This window comes from Urocitellus parryii, chromosome 2, assembly GCF_045843805.1.
Source record: "Urocitellus parryii isolate mUroPar1 chromosome 2, mUroPar1.hap1, whole genome shotgun sequence".
NCBI lineage: Eukaryota > Metazoa > Chordata > Mammalia > Rodentia > Sciuridae > Urocitellus > Urocitellus parryii.
The window spans coordinates 183,925,621-183,953,253 of record NC_135532.1 but is presented as its reverse complement, the minus strand read 5'-3'; the positions used below and the strand labels follow the sequence as shown (position 1 = coordinate 183,953,253).

Sequence of the window (27,633 nt, the reverse complement as noted above, 5' to 3'; positions counted from 1 at the left end):
GGCTGGCACCTTTACCCACCTGCACCCTGACCACCGTGCTCACAGACTTTCTCAGTACTACAGGGGCCTGCCAGTTCCAGAAGCTAATGGCAATGTACTAGCTCCTCCAGCCCCCTCCCCTTTGTGGTTCTTGAAGTTTTGAAGCTTGTTCTCCACCTGCAATAGCAAGGGCTAAGCCCACCCCCAATGCATAACCCAGGCTCTGATTTATAAAAGTTTACTTCAGAGGAAGTCTGTTGCTGTTCTCTCTGCGCAGATACAGCCTTGTCAGATTTCCTGACAATAAATTTGCTTCTGCTTAGCTTTGGTGTGTTCGAGTGATTTAGTCCCGCACCACTTTCCTAACCTAACATACCTGGTCTGGGTTTTGTGCCGCTCTTCCGTGACTAGATTCCCTCAGGTTTCCTCTGCCATTCCTCTGTACTGTAAGTTTATTTTTTTATGGGTTTAGCCTCTTTATAACATCTGGATTCTGGGGATTTCTTTCTTTTTTTTTTATTGGTTGTTCACAACATTACAAAGCTCTTGACATATCATATTTCATACATTAGATTGAAGTGGGTTATGAACTCCCAATTTTTACCCCAAACGCAGATTGCAGAATCACGACGGTTACACATCCACAAGTTTACATAATGCCCTATGGGGATTTCTAATTCAATGGCTCAAGTACCAAAAACACTTATTACACATTTGCTTAATGAATGAGTGAAGGAAGCAATCTTCATTTGGAAAACTGCAACATCACAATGAGTAAATGAGTTGATGTAACATGGAAAACCCTTCCAAGTAGGGGGCAGCATATGGGGTGTGGTAATCAAATATAGTGTGTAATTCTCACACAAACATTCCCTATTAGTGTGCAAAACTAATGTGCTCTAATTAAAAAATAGAGGGTTGGGAAAAATTGCAGTGTCAGAGTGAGTAAGTCAGTGGGTTAACAAGGGCAGGGAGAGGCAGCATAAGGGGTGTGGTCATGGTGTATAACACTCACGCAAGAAAACCTCATTAGTATACAAAACCAATGTGCTCTAATTGAAAAGACAGGGACTTGGAAAAAAATTGCAGTGTCAGAGTGGGGTGTAACAGGAAAAGGAGGAGCAACAGAAGGGGTGTGGCAATTAACTGTGGTCTAAATTCTCACACAAGAAACAAAACTGTGTGTGCTCCAGAAGAAAGTTCTGCTACTCCATCAGTTCTTTTCTTTGCCCAGGAACATGGCCAACAGGAAAGTAATTGCAGTGTTCGGAGCAACAGGTAAAAAACAAAACAGTTCCTCTGTTTAAGTGCATGCTGATTTTGCTCAATCTCTCTGATTTTAACTTCAGAGCTTGTAAGTGTGGGCTGAACAATGAGCCTTTGGAGAAAATTAAGAAAGACATCCTATTGCTTGTGCTGGTGTGTGTGTGTGTGTGTGTGTGTGTGTGTGTGTGTGTGTAACTGGGGATTGAACCTAGGGCATTGCTTCTTGTTTTGTGTTTTTGATGTGGGGGGGGGCAGATTGATTTAACTTGATTTGTAAAGCATGATTTCTGTGGGACAATGGCAACTGACATAGTCTCCAGATAACAAATGACAGCTTCTCCATCTGGGGCTATCCTCTGGAATTCTTTCTCCACTCACTTCCTGATAAATGGCCCGTGTGAGAGGCCTGTGGGTGTGTAGACCAATACTCCATGGGTTCTGAAACGGTAGAGGCGTTGGGAGCATGCCAGAAGCTTGATGCCAGAAAGCTCAGTTCTTACCTTTGTTGCCTAACCAATAATGAGGACAAGGATTTGAGAAAAAGCAAAAAGTTTTATTGATTTGCAAGCAAAGGAGAAACATGGGACTCCTGTCCCAGAGGCTGTGATTCTCTCTGCCAAGGGGAATGCAGGGCTTTTAAAAGAGGGATACAAGGGCTGGGATTCAAATATTATCAGTTACATATAATTAATTAGAGTCCATTGGGTGTCCTTAAGAGAGTCATTCCTCTAGCTTCCAGGCCTAGCATTTCTTTATTCTTGTGGGCAGTGATGTTCTTCTGGGTAGTAAAGGACATGGTAGCTTTTCTGGGACAGGAAAAATGTTAGTTTTGTTTCCTCTACATTTAAGGAGGAAAAGAGGGTGAAGAAGAAGAAGAAGAAAAAAATTATATCAGGGCTAGGGATGTAGCTCAGTGGTAGAGTACTTACCTGGCATGTGCAAGGACCAGGGTCCAATCCTCAGCACACACACACACACAAAAAAAATTCAGTTTTAAAATAAGTCACCTAAGGTCAAGTGGCAAGGTTTGCATTCAAAGCATAAAGTGGAACCCTGTTGCATACATGAGGGACCTCTCTCACCTGGGAAGATATTGAATTAGCCTCCCTAATCCTATTCTGGTTTACCTTAAAGTCTGTTCCCTAAAGGAGTCATCTTTGCAAAAATGTTAATCAAACAAGATAATTCCCCTTCTGTTCTCATTTTAGCCTCCTGATGATCCATTCAAAACCCTTGGATAATGCATGTCCTGTCTCTGCTCAAAAATCTCCCATGACCTGCTGCTGCTCTCCAAGGAAAATGCATTCCTGCTAATGGCATGCAATACCCATATCACCTCACCCCCCCCCCCCCGCTGGTACCTCTCCACAGGTGTGGCTGTATACTGGACCGGTAGTCAATGACGGGTAAGATCCAATTACAATGGTACCAACCTAAGACAGGAGGCTGACGCCCTGAGGTCAGCTCATCCGAAGACGGGTAAGGACCATATGTAGTATTGGACAACCTAAGGCAGGCACGGTCCCTAAGCCACATGCTTGTTGTTTAAACAGAGAGGGGGAAATCCTACCAGCATCTTCAAGGGATACTATAGCATTAACTATATACTGACTATCAGAAAATAAATTAAATACAGAATCTTTAAACATCACAAAAGTTTGTAATACTGCATTAAGCTCTACCTTTTGAGCTGATTGTTTGGGTACTAAAAATGTAAAAGTTCGATCAGGGGTAACTATTGCTGCTGTACCATTATTTGATCCATCAGTGAATATATTTGGAGCATTCATGATAGGTGTTTTTCTTGTCATTTTTGGAAAAATTACAGGATGCAATGACCAAAAAGACAATAAAGGATTAGATGGTAAGTGGTTATCAAATGAAACATTAGATTTGCACATGATTATTGCCCAAGTATTTAACTCATTAGCTAATTCATCAATTTGATTCATAGTATATGGAGTAATAATTTTATTAGGAGAAATTCCAAACACTGCCTTTGCTGTTTTTATTCCTTTGAGTATTAATTGTCCTACAGCCTCAGGATACCTAGTAAGAATATTGTTAGGAGAATAAGATAAATGTATCCATAATAATGGACCTTCTTGCCAAAATACTCCTGTAGGAATATTTTTTGTTGATAGTACAATAAATAATAAAGGCAAACTTATATCAATTCTATCCAAATGCATATTTTCCATATATGTTTCAATGATTTTTAATGCCTTTCTTGCTTCAGGCGTTAACATTCGGGGTGAATTTGGATCTGATGGACCTTTTAGGATATCAAATAAAGGTCCCAATTCTCCTGTTGGAATACCTAGATAAGGCCTTATCCAATTTATGTCTCCTAATAACTTTTGAAAGTCATTAAGTGATTTGAGTTGATCTACTCGTATTTGAATTTTTGGTGGACGGACCATGGTTGAGGATAATAGAACTCCCAAATAATTAATTGGAAAATTTAATTGTACTTTATCTATTGCTATCTCTAGATTATAATTTTTTAATAAGTTTGTAAGTGTGGCATAACATTCTAGCAATGTGTTTTTAGCTTTGTGTGCTAATAATATGTCATCCATATAGTGAAATATTTGTAGCTCAGGATTTTGATTTCTAAGTGGCTGGATTACTTTGTTAACATAAATTTGACACATAGTTGGGCTGTTAGCCATCCCTTGAGGGAGTACTTTCCATTCATATCTCTGATCAGGACCTTCATGATTCAGTGCAGGGATAGTAAATGCAAAACGTGGACTATCCTCAGGATGAATTGGAATTGAAAAAAAACAATCTTTAATATCTATAACTAAAACATACCAAGTTTTTGGCAAAGCAGACAACTGAGGAATCCCCGATTGAGCAGGTCCCATAATGACCATTTCATTATTAATGGCTCTTAAATCTTGCAATAATCTCCATTTACCAGATTTCTTTTTGATGACAAAAATGGGAGTATTATGGGGAGATACAGAAGGTTGTATATGTCCTTCCACTAATTGTTGTTTGACCAGATCATGGGCTACTTGTATCTTTTCTTTAGTCAAGGGCCACTGAGGGACCCATACTGGTTTTTCTGATTTCCAGGTAATTTTTATTGTCTCAGTGGCCCTTTGTGAAAATCCAACCCATGTTTGTCTGTTCCTTGATTTATTTGTATTGGTGCTGCTATACCTTGTTCTTGTTTTTCTAATCTTTTTCCTTTCCTAAAACCTTGTCTAGCCATAATAGTGGGTGCATTTTGATTGATATTATTTGTTAATGTTAAACCTAATTGATCTAAGACATCTCGTCCCCATAAATTTATAGGAAGATGATCCAATACATATGGCTGTATAGTTCCTTCACATCCTTCAGGATCCTTCCAATCTAATACCATTGCACTTTTATCGGGATTATTCGCCACTCCTAGGCCTCGAAGCGTTTGAGTGGCTTGTTGTAATGGCCAATGTTTTGGCCATTCTTGACGAGAGATAATGCTAAGGTCTGCACCTGTATCCAGTAGCCCATTAAATTCATGTCCTTGAATATTTAGTTTTAGCATGGGGCGAGAATCTAAATTTAAAGAAAGCATAGCCCAATCTACACCTGTGGAGCCTAATCCCTTGGAACCTCTTTCTACAGCATGACTGGAAAATTTATCATGTAGGCATGGTATTATTAGTAACTGTGCTATTCTATCTCCTGGTGAAATTACTGATATACCTTTTGGAGAACTGGCTATAATTTTTATTTCACCTTCATAATCGGGATCAATTACCCCAGGACTTATCAAAAGTCCTTTTAGAGTAGAAGAGCTGCGTCCCAATAATAAGCCTACTGTTCCTTTGGGAAGAGGTCCTTTCACCCCTGTGGGAATGATTTGAACTCCCATCTCTGGAGTTAGTACTGCTCTGGCAGAGGCGCAGATGTCCAACCCTGCGCTCCCTCTGGTTTGTCTGATGAGGGATCTGATGCCCTGGGCACTACCCTGATGGGGTTGCTGGGGTTGCTGGGTTCCTCCAGAGCTCCGTATATTTGTGGTTTGGGGCCCCGGAGCATTGGGGCCCCCTGTCCGTTTTTTGGCAACGGAGCCCGATGCCTTTGTCCACGATATTGTGGATAAAAACCTTGTCCTTGTTCGTTTTTTGATAATGGAGTACCCTCTATGGTGGTTTGAGAACGGCATTCATTAGCCCAATGTCTCCCTCTACGGCATCGTGGGCAAATACCCGGTATTCTATTCCTTTGATACCTAGTATTGTTAAACCCTCCTCCTATGGGGCAATTCCTTTTAAAATGTCCTGCTTGTTGACAATTGTAGCATGTTCTTAGCCCGGCATCTAAAGCCTGTTTTACTGCAGCTGCCACAATTTGCCCTTGTTCATTAATGTCTCTGGCATCTAAAGCCTGTTTTACTGCAGCTGCCACAATTTGCCCTTGTTCATTAATGTCTCTGGCATCTAAAGCCTGTTTTACTGCAGCTGCCATGACTTGCTCTTGTTCATTAATGTCTCTACACAATTTAATATATTTGTTTAAATCTTCCTGTTTCCATGGTCTAATGATATCTCTGCACCAACGATTCGCTTGGTCATAAGCCAGTTGTTTTATTAATGGCATTGCTTGTTCTGTATTCCCAAAAACTCTGGTAGCTGTTTGAATAAGCCTATCTACAAATTCAGCATAAGGTTCATTAGCTCCTTGTATTATCTTAGATAATTGACCTTGTAAACCTCCATGTCCTTGTAAAGTCTTCCATGCCTTAAGTGCATCTATAGCAATTTGTGCGTATACACCAGGATCATATGCAAGTTGTTGCTGCCGATCCTCATAAGGTCCCTTTCCTAACAACATATCTAGATTTCTCTGAGGATAACCAGCTGCTGCATTTCCCATAGCCGTCTCCTTGCAAAATTCCTCATTAGCAACCTTCCATAACAGGTATTGTCCTCCAGTTAGCACAGCTTTACACATATTAGCCCAATCTGCTGGCGTCATATTTAAGTTGGTAATGGATTCGATCAAGCTTACAGTGAAGGGTGCTTGAGGACCATAGGTTGTTACAGCCTCTTTTAGCTCCTTCACTGTTTTGTAAAATAAACCCTGGTGAATTCGCTGCCCTCCTACCTCAAATACAGGGCATACTTGAGATCCTGTCTCAGGATCCCAACTATCACCTGCGGGGGTTGGGAGTCTCCTAGCATATGGAGGTGGTGCTGTTGATTGGACACTTATGCCCTCTGGTGATAGAATGCTGTTAGTAGCAGTCTCCTGTAGAGGTGGTGCTGTTGGTTGGAGACTTTCTCTCTCTGATAGAAAGGTGTTATTAGCAGTCTCCTGTTGTAACTTTTCCCCTGATGGCTTTTTCTGCTCTAAACTTCCTTCCTCTGTCTCACTAGCTTGAAAGACCTTCTCTTGTACTTGAATCTTTTCCTCATTCTGACTAACTTGAGAGACCTCTTTTACTTGAATCAATATGTCTTCTCCTTCCTCTACCTTTGTCTGATCTGAAGGCTTTGGACTAAGCAAACCAGATACGTTCGCCCACAATGTCAATGTGCCAACTGGCAGAGTCCCTGGGTTGTTCTTTTCTATTCTTTTTAAATCTTCACCATGATGGTTCCATTGTGATATATCTAACAACTCCTCCTTAAAAAGCCATGGGCTATATTTTTGTATTGTATCAACGTATGCCCTGAGTATTCTTGATTTTACTGAGATGCCTCCTTCGTCTAACAATTTACTTAACACTCTTTCGGTTTGTTTTTTACTAATTGCTGATCCCGTATTTCTACTATAATACAACCCAGCAAGATAACACCAAACCAAACCGAGACAGAATCCAATAAAAATGGAACAACAAAATTTCATTATAGCCTTTCTATCCTCCTGACATGTGCATCCGTCCTTTCTCCCTATCTGTTCCTCAGACGCAAATAGTTTTTCCTCAGTTGTGAGCGGTTTTTCTTCCATCTCACTCATCTCCAGGGACTGAAATGTCCATCCGACCTTTCTCCCTATCTGTTCCTCAAACGCAAATAGTTTTTCCTCAAATGTGAGCGGTTTTTCTTCCGTCTCACTCATCTCCAGGGATAGGCAACTTAAAACAAAAATGAAGCAAAACAAAAGAGTAAACTTAGAATGGCTACCCATCCTCTCGCCCTGCCCTCAGGGGCGAGCAGTTTACTTACCCTCAGTCGCTCCCCGTGCGAGCCACCAAATGCCGCAGTCTGACTGGGCACAATTCAGGAGCCACTTATCAAAAGAAACAAACTTTATTTTTAAAACTATAAACGCCAAACAAAACAGCTCCTCAGGAAAAACCCTCAGAGCCCAACTGCCACCACCGGCTTCCAGAAGCCTCTCCCACACACCAACCCCCACCTCCCACAATCCTCCTCTCTTGAGGCCGATTGGCTAGGTCGCGTGGGCGGAGCCAAAGAAGTCCCCCAATGAGCAGTTCCGTAGTCTGAAGGGCAGGGAAACAGCCCAATGAACATGACTGCAGAGGAGCCAATCAGCTAGATGTTGCTGGGGCCACTGTGAGCCAATCATCAGCTGGCAGCTTGAAGGGCAGGGAAACAGCCCAATGAACATGACTGCAGAGGAGCCAATCAGCTAGATGTTGCTGGGGCCACTGTGAGCCAATCATCAGCCGGCAGCTGGAAGTTTGCTGGCAGCTGGAAGTTTGCTGGGGCCCCTTTGGCTGTGGCTCTCAACAACCCATATCAGTGGACCGCCTTTTCCTCTATCCTCCTCCTTCTGCTCCAGTTACTTTGGTTTTCTTGCTGTTCTTCAAGGTGTTCCCACCTCAGAGCCTTTGTGCTGGCTGCTCCCTCACTGAGGATGATCTTCCCCAGGTACCCACACTTCTTTTCCCTCCCATCATTCAAAGTCCCATCAGTGTCACTTTCTGCGGCCAGGTGCAGTGGCACATGCCTGTAATCCCAGTGACTCAGGAGACTTGAGGCAGGAGGATCACAAGTTTGAGGCCAGCCTTGGCAACTTAGGGCTGGAGATCTAGCTCAGGGTTAGGTCTCCCTTGGGTTCAATTCTCAATTCCACGGCGGGGAATAAAAGATGTCACTGTGAGGAGTTTCCAGACTTTCATTTTAAAAGTTACAATGCTGTTCCCATCTGGTCACCATCTGGTTCCCTTCCCTGCATGATTTATTCTATTACTATCTGCCTCTCCACACTAGAAAACAAGTTCAATGTGGACAGAGATTTTTGTCTGGAGGAGGGCAAGCACTAAAGCAGAGAGAAAGGTGAAATAGGTCCTCAAAACCAACAGCCAGGGTGGGGGCCCATTGGCAAACACCAGTAATCTCAGCTACATGGGAGGCCAAGCAGGAGGATTTCAAGTTCAAGGCCATATTCAGCAGCTTAGCAAAACCCTGTCTCAAAAAAGAGACACATACTGGGCTGGGGTTGAGGCTCAGTGGTAGAATGCTTACCTAGCATGCGTGAGACACTGGGTTTGATTCTTGGCACTGTATATAAATAAACAAAATAAAGGTCCAAAAAACAAATAAAATTTAAAAATACCAACTTTGTGGAAGCCACAGTTTTTTTTTTTGTTTTGTTTTTGTTGTTTGTTTGTTTTGTGGTGCTGGGGATTGAACCCAGGGCCTTGTGCATGCGAAGCAAGCACTCTAGCAACTGAGCTATATCCCCATCCCCTTGAAGCCACAATTATTAAAAGAGAGAGAGAGAGAGAGAGAGGGAGAGGGAGAGGGAGAGAGAGAGAGAGAGAGAGAGAGAGAGAGAGAGAGAGAGAGAGAACTAACAAAAAAGCCCCAGCAGTCAGGCAAGTTATTGATGTTAAAAGGAACAAGAACAAAAGGCAAGGGATTGGGGTTGTGACTCAGCTGTATAGCACTTGCCTAGCACGTGCGAGGCTCTGAGTTTGATCCTCAGTACCATATAAAAATAAATAAAATGAAGGTATTGTGTCCTACTACAACCAAAAAAAAAAAAAAAAAAGGCAAGAAGTTGGGAGAATAACTGTATTAGACTTTCCAGTGATGGCAAAGATTTCCATCTTTCTTGAAAGAGAAACCATTGAATTCTGAGCAGAGTAATGACATGAGTTCAGTATCGAAAGGATCATTTGAGCTTCTGTTTTGTGAAGAGACTATAGGGAGCAAATGCAGGAGCAGAGAGACCTGCTAGGAGGTTGTTCTCATAAACCAGGCAAGATGACAGTGGCTGAGAACACAAGCAGTCATGGGGTAGTGGGGAGTGGTTGGAATCTGGACAGGTTTGGATATACCAAATGTCAAGAGTAAGAAAGAAGAATGGAGGATATCTTCAAAGTTTTCTGGCTTGAGCAACTAGAAGAAGAAAACTGAGATTTACTTAAGTGTGGAAGACAGCGGGGAGGTGCATTTCAAGGAAATCCAGCAGCTCAGTTTTAGTGTCCTTAAACTTGTTCAAACAGGCTTGTTTGCACAGGCAGTTGGCTAAGGTCCTTGGGATTGGCTACTAAAGGAATCAGGTTAGACGTATCAGAATTGAAGTTTGATTCCTAGTTAGTGAAAGAATGGGCTGCTTACCTTCTAACCCAGTTCTTGTCCTTAGTTGTAAATCCTGAACTCTGGGTGTGTTTATATATTTGAGGTTGCTAGATTTTGGAGATAAAAAACATAAGATACCCAGTCAAACTTGAATTTTAGGTAAACAATGAATCAATTTTTTTATAAAGAATATCCAAATATTGCATGAGACATACACTGAATTTCTTTACTGTTGATTTGAAATTCAAATTTAACTGAGTGTTTGGCATTTTATCTGCTAACCCTAGTATTAAGCCTTTCTGTGCCAGACTTGAGAGTGGCTAGGTTCAGGTGCAGTGGCAGCTGCTGTTGCTGGTTTCTGGAAGATTAGGAACTCCCAAAGCTTTGGTGCAGATTTAGGAAGTCTATTCTATACTTGTTCCTAATCAAGGGCTCTGCCCAAACCTATGGGCCAAGCTGTGATAAAAAGCATTCCTTCAAGGTGCCAGGCCCTGAGCTACACTTGTTTCACTAATAAAAACTCCCCTTGGGAATTACTGGCCTCACCTTATGGATAAGGATAAATGTATCCAAGGTCATGCAGTTGGTAAAAGCCTTCCAGTCAAACCCCACTGGTTTGATCTTTTCCACCACTTAGTTTATATGTTACCTTAGGCAAGTTACTTAATTTCTCTGAACCTTAACTTTCTATTTATAAACTGGAAATTGTCATGCAGTTTTTTTTGTTGTTGTTGGTTAATGGGGATTGAATCCAGGGGTGCTTTATCATTGAGCTACAATCCCAACCCTTTTAAAAATTTTAAATTTTGAGACAGGGTCTTGCTAAGTTGCTTAGGACCTCACTAAGTTGCTGAGGCTGGTCTCAAACTTGAGATTCTCTTGCTTCAGCCTCCCAAGTCTCTGGGATTATAGATGTGCCTCACCACACCCAACAGAAATTGTAATTCTGTCTTAAAATTGTAATTCTCACTGTGAGAATTGAGATGAAGTGTGTTAAGTGATCTGTCCAATGCCCATTATTTGCTAAGAACTCAAAACCAAAACAAACTTAGGATCTATCCATCTCTAAAACATGTATTTGAAAAATAATATCTTTCTGTGGTCTCTGAAGATCAAATGGAAATGACATTTAAGGGAAAAAGTTGAAGAACCCATTTAATGTACATAAAGCCCCTTGGAACAGACCTTGGGACTTGTGCAAAAGAAAAAATAATAAATAAATGAGGGATGGTGCTGTAGCTCAGTGGCAGAGTGCTTGCCTCACATGTGTGAGGCACTGGGCTCAATCCTCAGCACCACATAAAAATAAACAAGTAAAATAAAGGCATGCTGTCCATCTACAACTACAAAAAATTAAAAAATAAATGAAAGAAGAGAAGTCCTCTTTCAAAAGAAGGTAGCACAGGCTGGGGAAGCTGGGGAACCTGAAGGGCCTGCTCTCCCTTACCTGGGCTCTCATCTCAATCACTTACTTTTTCTTTTCTTTTCTTTCTTTCTTTTTCTTTTCCTTTCTTTCTTTCTTTTTTTTGGTGATGGTACTGGGATTGTATTCAGGGGCATTCTGCCTCTGAGTTACAACCCCAGTCGTCCTTTTTAAATTTTTTTATTTTTTAAATTTTGAGACAAGGCCTCACTAAGTTGCCAAGGCTGGCCTCAAATGTATGATCCTCCTGCCTCAGCATCTTGAGTGGCTGTGATTACAGGCATGTGTCACCATACCTGGCCATCTCAGATACTTTCTGCCAAAGTGTTTGTACTCAAATATCTGGAAGCTCCCCATTTTGCAGATGTGGAACATTCTTACCATACTCAGCACAGGTGTTAAACCTATAGCATATGCACTTGAACATCACACTCTTAGCAGTATCTCTAGTGCCTGCCAGCCAAACGCTACTCTCAACATGAAATCATCTGGGAAGGAACTGGATTCAACATGCCACAATCCAAAACAAGCAAGTGGGACATGGGACAATTTTGTCTGACAAGCATTTGTACTGTGGAGGCAGCTTTTTCAGACCAACAATCTTATTGGTATATTCTGTTGGGTTAGAGAATGGGGTCAAGTGGATGAATTTCTCTCACATTTTGCTTATTGAAACATGAAGGTATGAGTGGTTAGGAGAGCCTTGCTCCAGCTCTTCTTATTTTTACCTGTTGGTCTATCTTATTGGCTTCTCCATCTCATGCTGGTCCAGGCAGGACTGCCCACCACCAAAGCTGAGCATTGAGAGGATAGAGGTTTCAATCTTCCCACTAGATTCATTCATTCAGTGAGTGGTATTGAGACCTTATGATGGACCAGTCTCAGCACTTAGCTGGGAAGCAGGGATAAAGAATGAACAGTTTTGGGGCTGGGGTTGTGGCTCAGTGGTAGAGTGTTTACCTAGCAATGGTAAGGCACTGGGTTCTATCCTTAGCACCACATAAAAATAAAGTAAAGGCATTGTGTCCATCTATAACTAAAAAAGATTTTTTAAAAAAGAATGAACAGTTTTTATCATCAAGGATAGCCTGGTTTACTAGGAGGAATGTAAGGAAAAAATTATACTGGTCAATGTTATGAGCTGATTTGTGTCATTCTCTCCCTCCAAATTCATATGATGGAATCCTAAACCCCAATACTTCAGAATGTGACTGCATTTGGAGAAAAGAACCCTTAAAGAGATAATAAAGTGAGACCATTAGGGTAGAGTCTAATCCAATCTGACTGGTATTCTTGTAAGATGAGAAAATTTGGGCCTAGATATCAGGAATACTTAAGGAAAGAAAAGACCATGTGAGGATCAGTGACAGTCATCTACCAGTCAAGGAGAGAGGGCTCAGGAGAAACCACCTGGGATTAAACCTTGACCTTAGACTGCTGCCCTTCAGAACTGTGAGAAATTTCTGTTATTTATGCCACCCAGTCCATTATGGCAGCCCTAGAAAACTAACAAATATTTTTATTAAAATTTAATGGAAGTGCAGTGGATGAATGATAAAAAAATGAGGCATTTATACACAATGGAACATTACTCAGCAATAAAAAGAACAAGATCATGGCATTTACAGGGAAATGGATGGCATTAGAGAAGATTATGCTAAGTGAAGTTAGCCAATCCCCCCAAAACAAATGCTGAATGTCTTTTCTGATATAAGGGGGATGACTCAAAATGGGGTTGGGAGGGAGAGCAAGGGAGGAAGATTACCTAGATAGGGAATAGGAGTGGGAGGGAAAGGGAGGGAGAAAGGGTATAGCATGGATGGTGAAAGGAAACCCTCATCATTATACAAATTGCATGTATGAAGATGTGAATTTGGTGTCAACATTCCTTATATATAATCAGAGATATGATAAATTATTGTAGGATGGTGTATTAAGAATTGTAATGCAAAAATAAATAAATAAATAAGAAGAAAGTAGAAAAACAACAACAACAAAAAGTGCATAATCTTAGTTTTTAAAAAGTCACTAGTCCTTCAAAACTTACAAAGAAAATCAGCACACCCAGCCCTAACCCTGTCCACATTTGACTCTTCTGTTTATACTGGTATTTGTCCCATCTCTATATTTCAAATTAATAATACAAATTGATAATATTGTTATTCATGTTTTACTTTTAGATTGTCTCCATTGTCTTTAGTTCTGCTTGCAAGCACATGCTTTCTTTTCTCTGTCCTGCCCAAAAAGTTTATAACAATTTGTTTATATATATATATATATATATATATATATATATATATATATATATGACTGAGAACACTATTTTATTCATTAGAAGGTTGTGGGGCAGTTTATATATATATAATAGACTATTATTATTACTACTAGTGCTAGGGATGGAACCTAGGGCCTCACGCATACTAAATACATACTGTAGGCCAGGCATGGTGGTGTATGCTTATAAATCTATCTACTCAGGAGGCTGAGAGGCAGGAGAATCTCAAGTTTGAGACCACCCTCCACAACTTAGCAAGAACCTATCTCAGAATAAAAAATAAAACGGCTGGGAAAGTGCCTCTGGGTTTAATCCCCAGCACCAAATAAATAAATAAATAAATAAATAAATAAATATTATATAAAAAATATTTATTTATATATAATATTTATATAATCTATATAATATAGTATATAGATTATGTAAATATAACATATATTTATATAATATTTATTTTTTAGTTGTAGCTGGACACAATACCTTTATTTTTTTAATTTTTATGTGGTGCTGAGGATTGAACCCAGGCCTTCACACGTGCTAGGTGAGCACTCTACCACTGAGCCACAACCCAAGCCCCTGAAGTATATATATTTTACCACTGAATTAAACCCCTAATTTTTGTTCATACTTGAGCCAAATGTACACTACTTTACTTCTTACACAATTTGTTTTCTCTTAAATTAATTGCCATTATTTCTATTTGCTTAATTTTCTTTACATATACCATTTTTCTCTTATCTCTTTAAAACTGGAAGATTTCTCTGAAAATGATCAAGCACATCATTAATCTGTTGGTTCTGTTTCTCCCAGCAACACTATGGTGATCTCCTTCCTCAAGTGCTCATTTTTCTGTTTCGGTCTTTCTATCTTCCTTTCTTCATTATTCTAATAATTCTCTTTTTCTTTATCCTGAGTTTGGTTTCTGGATACTTTTTTCTTTCTCAGTATTGGGAACTGAACTCAGAGCCTCCTGCATGATGGGCAAGTGCTCTACCACCAAGCCAAACCCCTAGCCTTCTTGGTTTCTTCAGCTTGCTTTACTTTCTCATCTTGGGCAATCTCTGGCAACTTATGTACCTTATAAAGAGTGCATGGGAGGGCTGGGGTTATAGCTTAGTGGTAGAGTGCTTGCCTAGCACGGGGTTCCATCCTCAGCACCACATAAAAATAAATAAAGTATTGTGTCCATCTATAATTTAAAAAAAAATTTTTAAATGCATGGGAGTTAAAAATTTGAGGATGTGTCTGAAAATGTCTTCATATAAAATTTTTAGAATTGATCTTTTGTCTAGGCTTAGAATTCTAGATAGAATTTTATTTTCCCCCCTGAATAGCCTTGCTTCATTGCGTTCGACATTGTAAGGAAAGTACGACGTTCCCCCGACTCACCCCATGGCTCCTGCTCTCTCAGTCCTGCACCATCATGGCTGCTGATGGTCTGGGGTTTGAAAGCTGATCTCCAGAGCTCACCATTGGCTCACGTAAAACACAAGAAAGGAGTCAAGACTGAGAACACTATTTTATTCATTAGAAGGTTGTGGGGCAGTTTAAGATTAACCGCACACTCCATCCACTAAGTAACTAAAGAAAGCTTATTGTGAACCACAGATTCCAAATCAGATTCAGATTTGACAGGGATCCATGAAACAGACACTCCAGAACTCTGTTCTTATGATGTTAATTAGAAAACTACAATTTGGTTCTATCACCTCCTGACTACTCCAGTAAAAAATTCTCTCTTCTTTCATTTTCCTCTTCCCCATTCCTCTATTGGTACATGAATGATTGGTATATGTGCACAAGCCTATTGTGCACCTATTACCTGCCTGCTACTGTGTAATCATCAGAGTTACTTTACCATTGAGCTATATCCCCAGTCTGTATTTTTTTTTTTTTAAACCAGTCTTGCTAAATTGCCCAGGCTGGCCTTGAACTTGAGATTTTCCTGCCTCAGCCTCCAGAGTCATTGGGATACAAGCATGCACCACACCTGCCAGTGTGTGTGTGTGTAAAATATATGTATTCCAAATAGCCAGTGGTATGGGTTGTTTGTTGGCTGTGCTGGAAATGAAACCCAGGGCCTTGGGAATGCTAGGCAAACACTCTATCACTGAGCTTCGTCCCCAGGCTTGCCAGTGGTATGTGTTGGTCAACATCAAATGCAGATAACAAAGGGAAAATATCAGTACTGTGAAAATACCTTTTTGCCCATAGTGCCATGATCATTCAGCACTCATTTTTATAATCCAGTAAGTTATTTTGTTCTTATTGTTTTAATAACATAAAAACTACTCATATACCTTGTTCTACTGGAGAATTTTAATTCTTTTCACTTCTCATGAAAAACCAAGAATAATTTTATAACTTTTGTATGTAACTGTTACTTGTAGGACAATCTGTCATTAAGTAGGAATAAATTACTCTAAAAAAGAATCCAAGTTAGTTTTCCCTTCAATTTAATCATGATGTTGTTTCAGTAAACTTGTTTAAAACAAACAAATCCAGAAATCTGATGCTGTTTCTATCCCATGTTTTAGAGTTGATTTTCCTTTCCCCAGAAATCAACATCTTTTTATCTCCAGGGTTCTGAAATTTCACATTAAGGGATAGAGATGTAGGTCAGCGGTAGAGCACTTGCCCAGCATGTGTGAAACCCTGGGTTCAATTTCCAGTACCGTGAAATAGAAGAGTAAATAAAAATATGAACCAGAAATCTCACTGTAATGGGGACATTGTCATTGTATTTGGCCCTCACTGACCCCTCAATCTGGGAGCTCAGCCCATCTCCTTGGACTCTGAGATATTATCTCTGATTAATTATCAAATAATTATCAAATAAATTCCGCACTTCCATTTTCTCTATTATCTCATTTTGGAATTCCCTTGGCTTGATCTTCTAATTATTTTTTCTCTCTCTTATTTTCTATTTCTTTGCTTGTTTCTTCTAATCCTTGTAGAGTTCCCAGACTTTTTATATTGAAATTTTATTTTTGCTCTAATATTTTAAATTCCTCAGAGCTTCATCTTGTGAATGCTTTTTCTCTTTGCCTTTTTTTTCCCTACTAATTCTTTCCTCCTTTTGCAGATGTAGTGTTTGGAATGCAAAATCTTCATCAACCTTGGAGAATAGTAATTATTTTTATTTTTTTCCCCCTATGCTTTGCACTGTTTCCTTTTATCAGTTTGTTTATTTTGGTTTTGCCTTTAATGTGGAGGCTTTCCTTACACTTTGGTGAACTTTATGGTACCTCTTCATACTTACCACTAAGCAATTTGCTACTTTCATTGATTGAAGCTCTTGGTGCAAAGAGAGAGCACATGAATGGTAGACCTTATTTTAGGGTTATCAAGCATGTATCAACTGGCATCTCATAAGAAACAGATGCCACATATTCAGAGAAATTGCAAAAAATTAATAAAGTTTTACAGGGAAGAGAACAATAAGGAGTATGTAAGCAACAGAAGGAGGGAGAAAAGGATAAAAGAGATGACCAGAACCTGAGACAATAGTGATATGAAGATGGTCAGCTTTACCTTGCCCTTGGGTCTTCTGCTGACCCTTCCCATTGCTCAGACCCAACAGGAGGGCAAGAGAACCTATTGATGGAGTCTATCAAGGTGAGCCTTCCAGGGCACGAGGCAGGATGGAGAAAGTCAATGTAGATTTAAAAACACAAAAATCATCTAGGACAGATCTGGCCAATCTGATGGAGAAACTCGAATCTCAGTAACCCAGCACAGCACTTGGTATATATCAGAGGGCTTTCAGTAAGCATGTCCAGAGTAGATCAACTAGACAAGTGACGATCATATGATCATATTGTGATTGGTCTTGAATGTGATAAAAAGAAACGTGCAAGTTTTCAAAATGTTTACAAAATATAGACTAAGCTAATCATATAGCTTAGTGGAAGAGCTTGCTTAGCATGTGCAAGGCCCTGCATTTGATACCTAGCCCTTCTGAAAAAAAAAAAAGTGTGCAAACTAGGAAGTTTTTTTTTTTTTTTTTTTTTTTAAATACAATTGTCTGAAGAACCTCCATATAAAATATATAACTGAATTATATTATAATTGCCCTTGTTGATTCTGGGATAGAGAGGCAAGCACCCTGTTCACCTGGACTTCTTGTTGCCTCAAGCCTTTCCCAATCCTGTTCTCCCCTTGGCTTCTGCACCTCTGAAGTGCTCAAAGAAACTCAGTTGGGGGCTGGGGCTGGAGCTCAGCGGCAGAGCGCCTGCCTCGCACATGTGAGGCACTGGGTTCGATCCTCAGCACCATATAAAAATAAATAAACAAAATAAAGATATCGCATTCATCTATAACTAAAAAAATATTTAAAAAGAAAGAAAGAAACTCAATTGGGAAATACTTGGGGATATCTCAAGTATCATGTGGGTCCCCAAAGTAGGTTCTACAGCAAGCCTACACTGAACAATGAAACTTCCTGATCATTCCTGAACATTCTTCCTGATCTTTCCTGTGTTTCCTCTTCCCCTGACTCTACAGGATCTCAGGGTGGCTCTGTGGCCAAGGCCCTTTTGGAGAGCAAACATTTTGCAGTGAGAGCACTGACGAGGGATGTGACTCGACCAAATGCCCTAGCGCTCCAGAACCTTGGCGCTGAGGTGGTAAAAGGTGACCTGAATGACAAAGCGTCAGTGGAAGCTGCCTTAAAAGGAGCCTATGGGGCCTTCGTGGTGACCAACTTCTGGGAGCATTTCAGCAAAGACAAGGAAGTGTGTCAGGTGGGAACCAAACTCTTTCTTCTTTCCCCTTTGAGCCTTTTCCCTTTCCCTCCCTACCTATTTCTGTCCTCCCTGGCAGGGAGAAGGACTTCAGTCTGGGCAAAATTATAAGCTTCACTCTGCAACATCCCTCTGACATTTATGGAATACATGTACTTTAGGTACTTGCTCATGGAGTCTTTGATTATGAAATTAATGTTATGTGCACCTAGGTGAGATCTTATATATTTGAGAGTGACTTTAATATAGTCAGTCATTTGATTCCCTGCTTCTCACCATTTGTTTCTAGATGGCATGTGGGGTGACAGCAAGTTTCCCCATGTAACTTCCACTCGGAGAGCTAAACAGGGAGAATAAAGTATAAAAGAGCATATTTACACTTCAGGCAGAGAATTGGGGATTAATTAGCAATGGGCATGTAAAAAAGAGACTAGCAAGCAAATAATCTCATAATAGTAACTTCAGGAAAAAGAGTGTGTAGAAATAGTAAGGGTAGAGATGATCCCAAGGCTCCGCTTAGCTGTGTGTAAGCATAGCACATTGATCTGCCAGAAACTTTTTATTGGGATGATGAAATAAAGGGATTGTGTAGATGTATGATGGTGGTAATGGAAAAGGACTGAGAGGGAGAACACGTCATAGATATGCACTGAATTCTCATCTTAGTAGGAGTTTAGTGGGTATAGAAAACTGGAAAAACCAATTAGTGGCATAAACATGTTTTTTAGAAGTAAGGAGATAACTAAAAAGAATTAAAACAGTTACTTCTAGAGAGCAGTAATCAGTGTGAGAACACAGGAAACTGTTTTTATATTATAAGATCTACCCCCTATGACAGTACTATTTGGGAATTTAAAACATGTATATGTATGAATTGGGGAGAAAAATAAAGATTAGATTTAAAGAATGTGATGGATGGTATCAGCCACTTCAGATATGGCACAATTCTAAAGTTTAAGAGCAGGATGGAACTGTTTCAGGAATGTCTATTGAATTGGTATTTATAGATAGCCTTTTATTTTTATCTATTTATGTCAGCACATCTTTTAGGGTTAAAATCTGGAGGGTTTATTTTAAGAGTTCTGGGTTCTAATGCTGGTATTCACTCTCTATGGAACCTGGAGGTAGAAGTCATTTCTCTGCTTCGCTTTCTTCTGTCTGCTAAACCAGATTATGCCTTCTCTGCCTTCTGAATGAGGAAAAATGAGACAGTGAAAAGAAGAAAAGGAAAACAGAAAGGGGTGGGGAAGGAGGGAGAGCCATATTAAGGTACTTTGGAACTAAAAACAAAGAAGAGAATATAATACATTTGTGTTGGTGTGTATGTATGTGCCCATCTCTCATACCCGTAATATCCAAATGATGTGCATGTATAATCCATTATCAGAAAAATTTATATAATGCTGGGTTTCTATTCGCGACTAAAACACTCAGGGGTTACTCCAGTTGAACTGGGCTGATTGGGCTGTGCAATATAACCACACAAGAGACAGATATACCTTTTTCATTTGGGGTCACTGTGACGGCTCTTCTGACCTTAAGGGTCTGCAGGAAGAGACAGCGAGAACACATGCTAACGTGCTGACCCCTTTTATTGAGGAGAAACTATTCAAATGAGGCAAGGGGTCAGGTTTCAGGAGGCTGAGTCTATCTTCATGATGTCCACTGTCAGCAGGTTGACTGACATCTAGGTAGGTCACACCCAAGGGCACAGTAAGAGAAGGGAACACACACAAAGCACTTCCATGGAACATTCTGTCCTAAACAGGGCCAGGGGTAATATTACAAAGGAAGAGGTGAGCATAGCTCCACCCATGGGGCTGTAGGAAGACACACCCATGCAGGAGACACGGACACTCTGCACCCAGGAAGGGTGGGGAAAGCTCTGCCACATTTCTGCGACTGAGCGTGTCAGCACCCAGCCCCGGAGTGTGACTCAGTCACGTGCAAGGCTGTTCTCCCACAATATAATATATACAGATGTGGAAGTTGACCACAAAGATACTGAGGGCCCAGAGGAAGAGGGCGACTGTTCCTTGGCTATTGCGTCTCAGCTTCATTCGGGTTCCTGGCATTCGCTTCTCTGCTGCCCTCCTCTCTTTCCTGTTCTACTCCCCCATGCCCTGGGTCCCTGCCCTTGCAGCCCCAGGGGGAGCAGGCTAAGGGTTCAGCATCTTGGAGGGGAGCCTCTGCTTGCCAATGCTGATGGCCCCTCACTTCATAACTGATGCAGAAATGTCCTCTTCACAGTGAAGACAATAAGTACAGAGGGAGTGGAGGAGACCCAGCACCTTCCCTTTAGTCTATAGGCAGAAACAGTGGCCCACATAAAGGATTTACTATCTTCCCTCAGGGAAAGATGGTGGCAGATACTGCCAAGCACCTGGGGCTGAAGCACGTGGTATACAGCGGCCTGGAGAACGTGGAGCGGCTGAGTGGGGGCAAGTTGAAGGTGCCCCACTTCGATGGGAAGGGAGAGGTGGAGGAGTATTTCTGGTCCATTGGCGTTCCCATGACCAGCGTGCGCGTGGCAGCTTATTTTGAAAACTTTTTCACCATTCTGAAGCCCTCGAAAGCCCCTGATGGAGATTACTACACCTTAGGTAAATGGAAGGCTTCGGTGAAAGGTAACCAGACACCTGGTTGCCTTCCTCTCTCTCTATCCTTTCCTGCTCCTCTTCAGTGGACCCATCATTTAAGCACCTACTGTACTAAGAGGGATATTAAATTGTCCTAAATTTGCTTGCAGCAGTTACACTATAGAGGGAAGAGAACTGGATCTGAGACCAGAAGCAGAAAGGGTTGTCTTAGCATGCTGACCCTTCTTATGGAAGTAGTTAGTTCTGTGGCTTCAAGCTTCAGATTCCTCCTGTCTAATGGGAAAGTTGGACATGATGTCTGCTCAGGGCCCTTTTAGCTCATCCATCTGACCTTCTGTGACAACAGGGGAGGATCTGGATTTTATGGTCAGTATTAGAATCTCAAGGGACCAAGACTCCAGGATACAGCTTCCCAGGTCCTCCCTACACGGAATCAGTGGAGCCTATAATCTATGGATTAACTAGTTCTGGGTGAAGAGGTGATACCTTCATTTTCTCTTGGTACCTAGAGCCATCTGGGACCCACAAATCTGGAAAACCAGGCCTTGAGTACCGTGAATGTCATTCTCCACTACAGGAATAGCTGATATTTACTAAGCGACCACTAGGTTGCAGTGTGGGCTGAGTGGGGCCAGCCTTGTTCCCCACCACCCAGCAGCATCCATTTTCAGGGCTAGTTGATTCAGCAGATGAGTTATTACACACTCTTTAGTGATCCTGGCTTACATGGCTACTGTCCTGCTCAGTCTCGTTCTTTTTATAACAACCCTAGGAAAACTAACCTGGGGTCCCACAAGAAAGATCTTAATTCCTCCCAAAGGCAGTGGCTTCAATGATCTCTGGCTAGGCTCCACATCTTAAATGCCACCTCGTAACATTGCCACATCAGGAAACAGAATCCAACACAAGGACCACTGGGGGACAGACCATGGCAACTGCCTTTCTACTCCTTTTGTTTAAGTGGTTCATTTGGCTTGGTGGATCTATGAAGGAAGTGATAAAATGAGCTATCTTTATTTTATTATTTTTTTTAATCTAGCACTGCCCATGGGGGATGTACCAATGGATGGTATCTCTGTTGCTGATGTTGGAGCAGTTGTTTCTAGCATTTTTAATTCTCCAGAGGAGTTTATAGGCAAGGCTGTGGGCCTCAGTGCAGAAGCACTAACAATACAGCAATATGCTGATGTTCTCTCCAAGAGTCTGGGGAAAGAAGTCCGAGATGCAAAGGTGAGTTCTTAGGATGTATCAGTGTGATTATGAGGGGCCACCTTGGTTAACATACTGTTAACTCACAAATTCACTAGACTTTCAGTGGATTTAGGCAGGGTTTAGCTTAGACTGTTGGAAGAAATTGAAGAGGACTGTGATCACATGAACCTGTCTTCACTGGTTAATGTGGTTGAATCCTTCCCATAATGGCTTTATTTCTTTGACTCAAGATTAATCAGCTTGTTAAATTAAAATTACTTTTGGGTGAAAGGAACTTAGAATCTGAAGACTGAGGTACAAATTTTCCCTCACACACCTTCCTGACTCCTCAGCTCTCACTGCTAAATGCATCAGAAAAGGCTGATGGGGACAAGGCTCTTAGTCCCCTGCTCAGCCTCAGTTTCCTCATTTTTTGAAGTCAAGTATCGACCTCAAAGTGCTCTTGTGAAATCAGGATATATTTAGGACCTACCTTGGTGTTTGACATGTAGTAGGTTTGTATCAAGAACTTCTTATGTACCAGGCTAAAAATTTTGATGCACATAAAGAAAGTCACCACGAGCATCTCAAAGCGTAACACGGGTGCTTAATTGTGTTGTCCAGACTATCTGGACAGAGGACAGTAGGAGAAGACTTCAGGAGAGAAGGGGGCTTCAAAAGAGGTCCTTGAGGAGGACAAGACTGTGTACAGGTAGAGGGCAGCAATAGGGCTGACATGGTTAAATTCTGCAATAAAGGTCAAGAAGCCAGTGGCTGTTGGGGAAATTGACTAGTTCTAACTCTACGTATCTGTGTGGAATCTCTGCACCTTATCCTCTCTCAGTCTCAGTTTCTGAGTGTTTAAAAAATATTATTATACCTCCATTGTGGATTGTTGTGAGGATGAACTGAGATGTTATGACATGCACTTGACACTGGCTATGATGCTTAGTAAACCCTCAATAACTAAGGTGCTATAAATCATAGAGGAAGGACTGGTATATGGAGAGGACAGATCTTTTATAGCCAAGTGACAAGGATTGGTGATATTGAGCACTACAACTATTTCCCCAAGCAAGTTGTTGATAAGAGGAGAAAGAATGAGCTGTTTTGATGATACACTGAGACCATATGGCCCACAAAACTTAAATTATTTATATCCAGCCCTTAACAAAAAGGGTGTGGATCCCTATTTCAGGATGCTTCCTGAAGTTAGGGGTGGAAGCTTGGTTCTTGTTTACATAAGCAGCTTTTGGTCCAGTGAATCTTGAGGGGATGTCTAGATTCCCAATTCAGCCTCAGGTATTGGGGCTTGAGGAGACTGAGACTGGTAAAAAATATTGTAGGTGTCAATCTAGCCACAAAATAACATCTGAGTATTTCATTGAAACCATATAAAATTTCCTAGAGAAAAGTTATCCCCAAACTCATGAAGGTCACTCACTCAACCATGGACTCACAGAAAGTCTGCTCAGTCTCTTGTCGCTGAGTGCAGATTGTCTTCTTGGTGATCCCTCTCCTGGAACATTTGCATTTGAGTCTTATATTCATTTTGTCTTGTGGGATTTGAACTTTTTAAGAAAGAAGGAAAGTGGGTTGGGGATATAGCTCAGTTGGTAGAGTGCTTGCTTAGCCTGCATAAGGCCCTGGGTTCAATCCCCAGCACCACAGGGGAGTGAGGGGGGAGGAGTAAAGGGGAAGGAATGTGGGCATTCTATTCTTGGGACATTATGTTGTTTCCTAATTCAGCTAATGCTTCTCTGGCACCAAAAGTTCTAGAGCAGTAGAGGCACAGAGTTCTATGGAGTGGTTAATGCTGTTCTTAGTAACTAGTCTCACTTGAAGACAACACCACCTATGTGTGGACTGGGAAAATGCTTGGACATTATCATTTTTCTGGGGAAGGTACATGTGGCCACAAGGTGGCGATCCAGTCTTCCCGGTCTGACACCACTACACAACCTGTCCCAGCCCCTCCACCCACTCAAGTCTGGCCCAAGGAGGCTGTTGAGGTGTTTTGGTGAATGCAGGCTCCAGACCAAACTCCTACCAGAAGTTCTGGATTGGCTGAAACTATCTAACCCCCAGAGGAAACATGGTTGTCTTACAAAGTGAGACATAACAGAACAAATTTCAAAAGATTTTTCAAAAATCTACAGTAAAAAATTCCTTATTTTATTGAGGCATGTTAATCGTCAGAGTTACAGCAGAAGAAAATGACTTGAGGTGACAGATTTTAAGCCATCTCCCATGTTTCTTACATAGAGCCTTCTTTTTCAAAGTTTTTAGTTTTTTTTTTTCTGATTTCTAAAATAATGAATTCTTATTGTAAAAAAACTCCAGAAATTATGAAAAAGAATATAAAAATCACACACAGTTAAATTTCTCAGAGATAGTTACTATTCAGATTTGGTTGATTTTCTTCCTATCTTTTCCAGTATATATAATAAGTATATGCACATATACTTAATAAAATTAAAATAACATTGAGTGTGCCATTTTGTATCTGGCCTTTGAACGTGACATTATATTAAGAACATTTTTCTATTTTGCTAAATTCCTTCAAAACAAATTTTAATATTCTTAGAGTAGATATACCATAATGTATTCTACTATTCTTTTATTGCTGGACATGTAGGTTGTTCTTGAATTTTCATTATTGTAAGTGGCATGTGATAATCATGGTTTTACATAAGTTGTTTATGTCTGTCACATTTAAAATTTTTTTAATTTTTAACTTTATTATTTGGTACTGAAGATTGAATCCAGGCATGCTTGAGCTATATTCCCAGTTCTTTAAATTTTTTCTTTAATTTGTGTTTTGAGACAAAGTTTTTGCTAATTTGCTCAGGGCCTCACTGTGTTGCTGAGGCTGGCCTCAAACTTACGATCTTCCTGCCTCAGACTCCTGAGTTGCTAGGATTATGGGTGTGCACCAGGCTTGTCAAATTTTTTTAAGGTCAAAGTTCATCTCTGGAGTCTAAAGACAGATTACACTGGATCAGATAGTTAGAAGTGAGCTTTGCTTATTCAGTGGGAGCAATTATTGATCTAGTTAGTGTCAGAAAGGATTTGAGAAATGAATTTCACAGAAGGCAGTTCAGTAGGTATGGGATGGGCTCTACTTCTATTCAGGCCTGTCTGGTTCTGGCAGAGGTTATGATGATTGAAGGAAAAAATGCAAATGTCTAACCAAGAAGGGAGAAAAGATGAATGGGACATCAGCCATCTTTAAGGAGAAAGCAGGTTCAGCATTGGGGACCTTGACTTTTACATGGAGTCCCAAGTGGGTGGAATATACCAGAGACCAGCTGGGGGAATCCCATGAGGAAATGCCAACAAAAGCACTATGAAGTGCCATTCAAGTGAAGGGTGGTATAGATATCTAGCACCTTATCCAAGGTACTTGGGTCCTAAAACAACGTGGCTTTCAGAATCCTTCAGCTTTTATATGGGGTATGGTCTATATACATCATGTAATATCACCAGCAGGGGCTGGGGCAGGAAATTGTAATCAAATATACCAATATCACTGTAGTAAAGTATTGGAATATTTCAACTAAATGGGATAATTAAAGACTACAAATAATTTTTACATAGTTCAGATCAGATTTGTCACTAAATTAGTTCAGCAAAGTCAGTTTCTTACCTAATTACATGTGAAACACATTTGAGTTTCTTGGATTTTGGAATTGAGCTAAAAAATTGTGGACTTGGATCATCATTACGGTGAATATCATCTTTTTATCTTACTTTAAATGGGTTATAACATTTTCTCCTTTTTTACTTGTTCTTAAAAGATCACCCCAGAAGCTTATGAAAAGTTGGGATTCCCTGCAGCAAAGGAATTGGCTGATATGTGTCGCTTTTATCAAATGAAGCCAGACCGTGATGTCAAACTCACCCACCGTCTAAATCCCAAAGTCAGAAGCTTCAGCCAGTTTATCTCGGAGAACCTAGGAGCCCTTAAAGACTTATAGAAAAATCAGCTGTTCAGACAGGCTTCGACCTCACAGCCTCTGTAATCCTGTTCCTATCTGTAATACAACATTCACATTTATAGAACAGGTGTGTTAGAATGCAGTTACTTGCAGACCCCTTTAATCCTCTTTTTAGTAGGAAACATTGCTTTAGTGATTTGGCACAGTATTGGATTCACATAAAATTTTACAGCTTGTGATTAAGGTGGTTCAACTATTTGGTTAAACGAAAACCCTTTCTTTCTTCCTTCCCACTGGGAATGGAACCCAGTTCCTTGTGCATGCTCAGCATGCATTCTACCACTGAACTATCCCTCCTGCCCCCATGTCACCTTCTGTAGCTTTCTCTTTCCAACAACCAAGTCACCTCAAAAAGCTCTGGCCTGATGAACTTGGAGCATCATGAATGGGAGGCCACTCAGCTTTCCCCTAGGGTAAGTGATCTCAAGTCTCAGTTCTGAAATTCCCCTAGGTGGCTCCACCTTCTCAAGTGTATCTCAAAATTTTCTGTGAACTTTGAAGTAACTTGAATTTTTAAACCAAAATCTTTGTAGAGAGTCTTCTGGGGAACATGGTGTTTCATGAACAAGCACAAGCTTTGGAAACTGAAATTCAGTGTTGCTTCAGGGTTGGGAGTTTATTCTCTGATTCACTCATTAAAGCCTCTATTGCATCATCACTCAATTGTTTGTCTATTCATTCATCTATCCTTCATTTATCCAACCCACAACAGTTTGTTTTTAAACCTCCAGAACTGGTGGGATGTTTGCGGACCTCTCTCCCAGCCTCTGTGTTTTCTTATTGGTGTTGTCTACTTGCCAAGGATGCTGTGGTTCCTTCCCAATTCATGGTTGGGTTTGTGTCATGCCAGTGCTAGAGGAACCCTGCAAATGAATTTACTGCAAATGAAATGCAGAGGATCTGCAGTGGGTGAAGGGCAGGAAGCTGGACTCAAGGCCTAGGAAGGGCATGGAAGTGGAAAGATGATGTGACAGAAGGGCTCCCGAAGTACCTTTGTGTATCACTGGATTAACATTTTCTATACCATATTGTAATTGCTAGTCTTCTTCCTGGCTATGAGTGATTTGTATTCCTCTTTATCCCAGGGCCTTCTATGTAATTAGTGACCAATAAATATTGATTGACTAAATGAATAAATAAGTTAATTGACCATATCATTACAAGAAAAGAGAAATAAACAGGCACATAGGTTGGAGGGGTGGTAAGAATTTGCATCAGTTACTTTGAAGCCTAGGGATTATCCACTTCTGAAAGACAAGGGGACCACTATCCTGAGGCAGGCATTGCAACTGAGTAAGGACTGGGCGGTGGTGCGTGTATGAGAGGATATCGTGGCCTGGGATCTGATATTGGAGACAGTTTTTTTTTTTTAAGGCATTAAGGGGTGTTTGTTGAATAAATGATGTTGATGTTATGTAGACAAATTACTATTATTGGGGCAAAATCACAAAGTACATGTGATTCAATGCAACCTTTCATGCTCAGCCCTAGAAAATGGGCCTGGATAAATTGCTAAAAAGAAAACATAAAGAAAAACCCTTGCTGGGTGTGGTGGTGCACACCTATAATCCCAGTGGCTTGGGAGGCTGAGACAGGAGGATTGCAAGTTCAAAGCCAGCCTCACCAAAAGTGAGGTGCTAAGTAATTCAGTG

The 27,633-nt window shown here is 40.7% G+C and overlaps 1 protein-coding gene across 1 annotated transcript; it reads left to right on the top strand.

Moving 5' to 3' along the window:
• Positions 1-1,193: 1,193 nt before the first annotated feature.
• On the top strand, positions 1,194-25,983 carry LOC113183169 (nmrA-like family domain-containing protein 1). The gene is made up of 5 exons (XM_026389417.2): positions 1,194-1,257; positions 17,951-18,189; positions 20,543-20,792; positions 21,829-22,019; positions 25,781-25,983. Exons 1-5 carry the CDS (start codon positions 1,218-1,220, stop codon positions 25,958-25,960), a joined length of 900 nt encoding a protein of 299 aa, XP_026245202.2. The 5' UTR covers positions 1,194-1,217; the 3' UTR covers positions 25,961-25,983.
• The last annotated feature ends 1,650 nt before the right edge of the window (positions 25,984-27,633 follow it).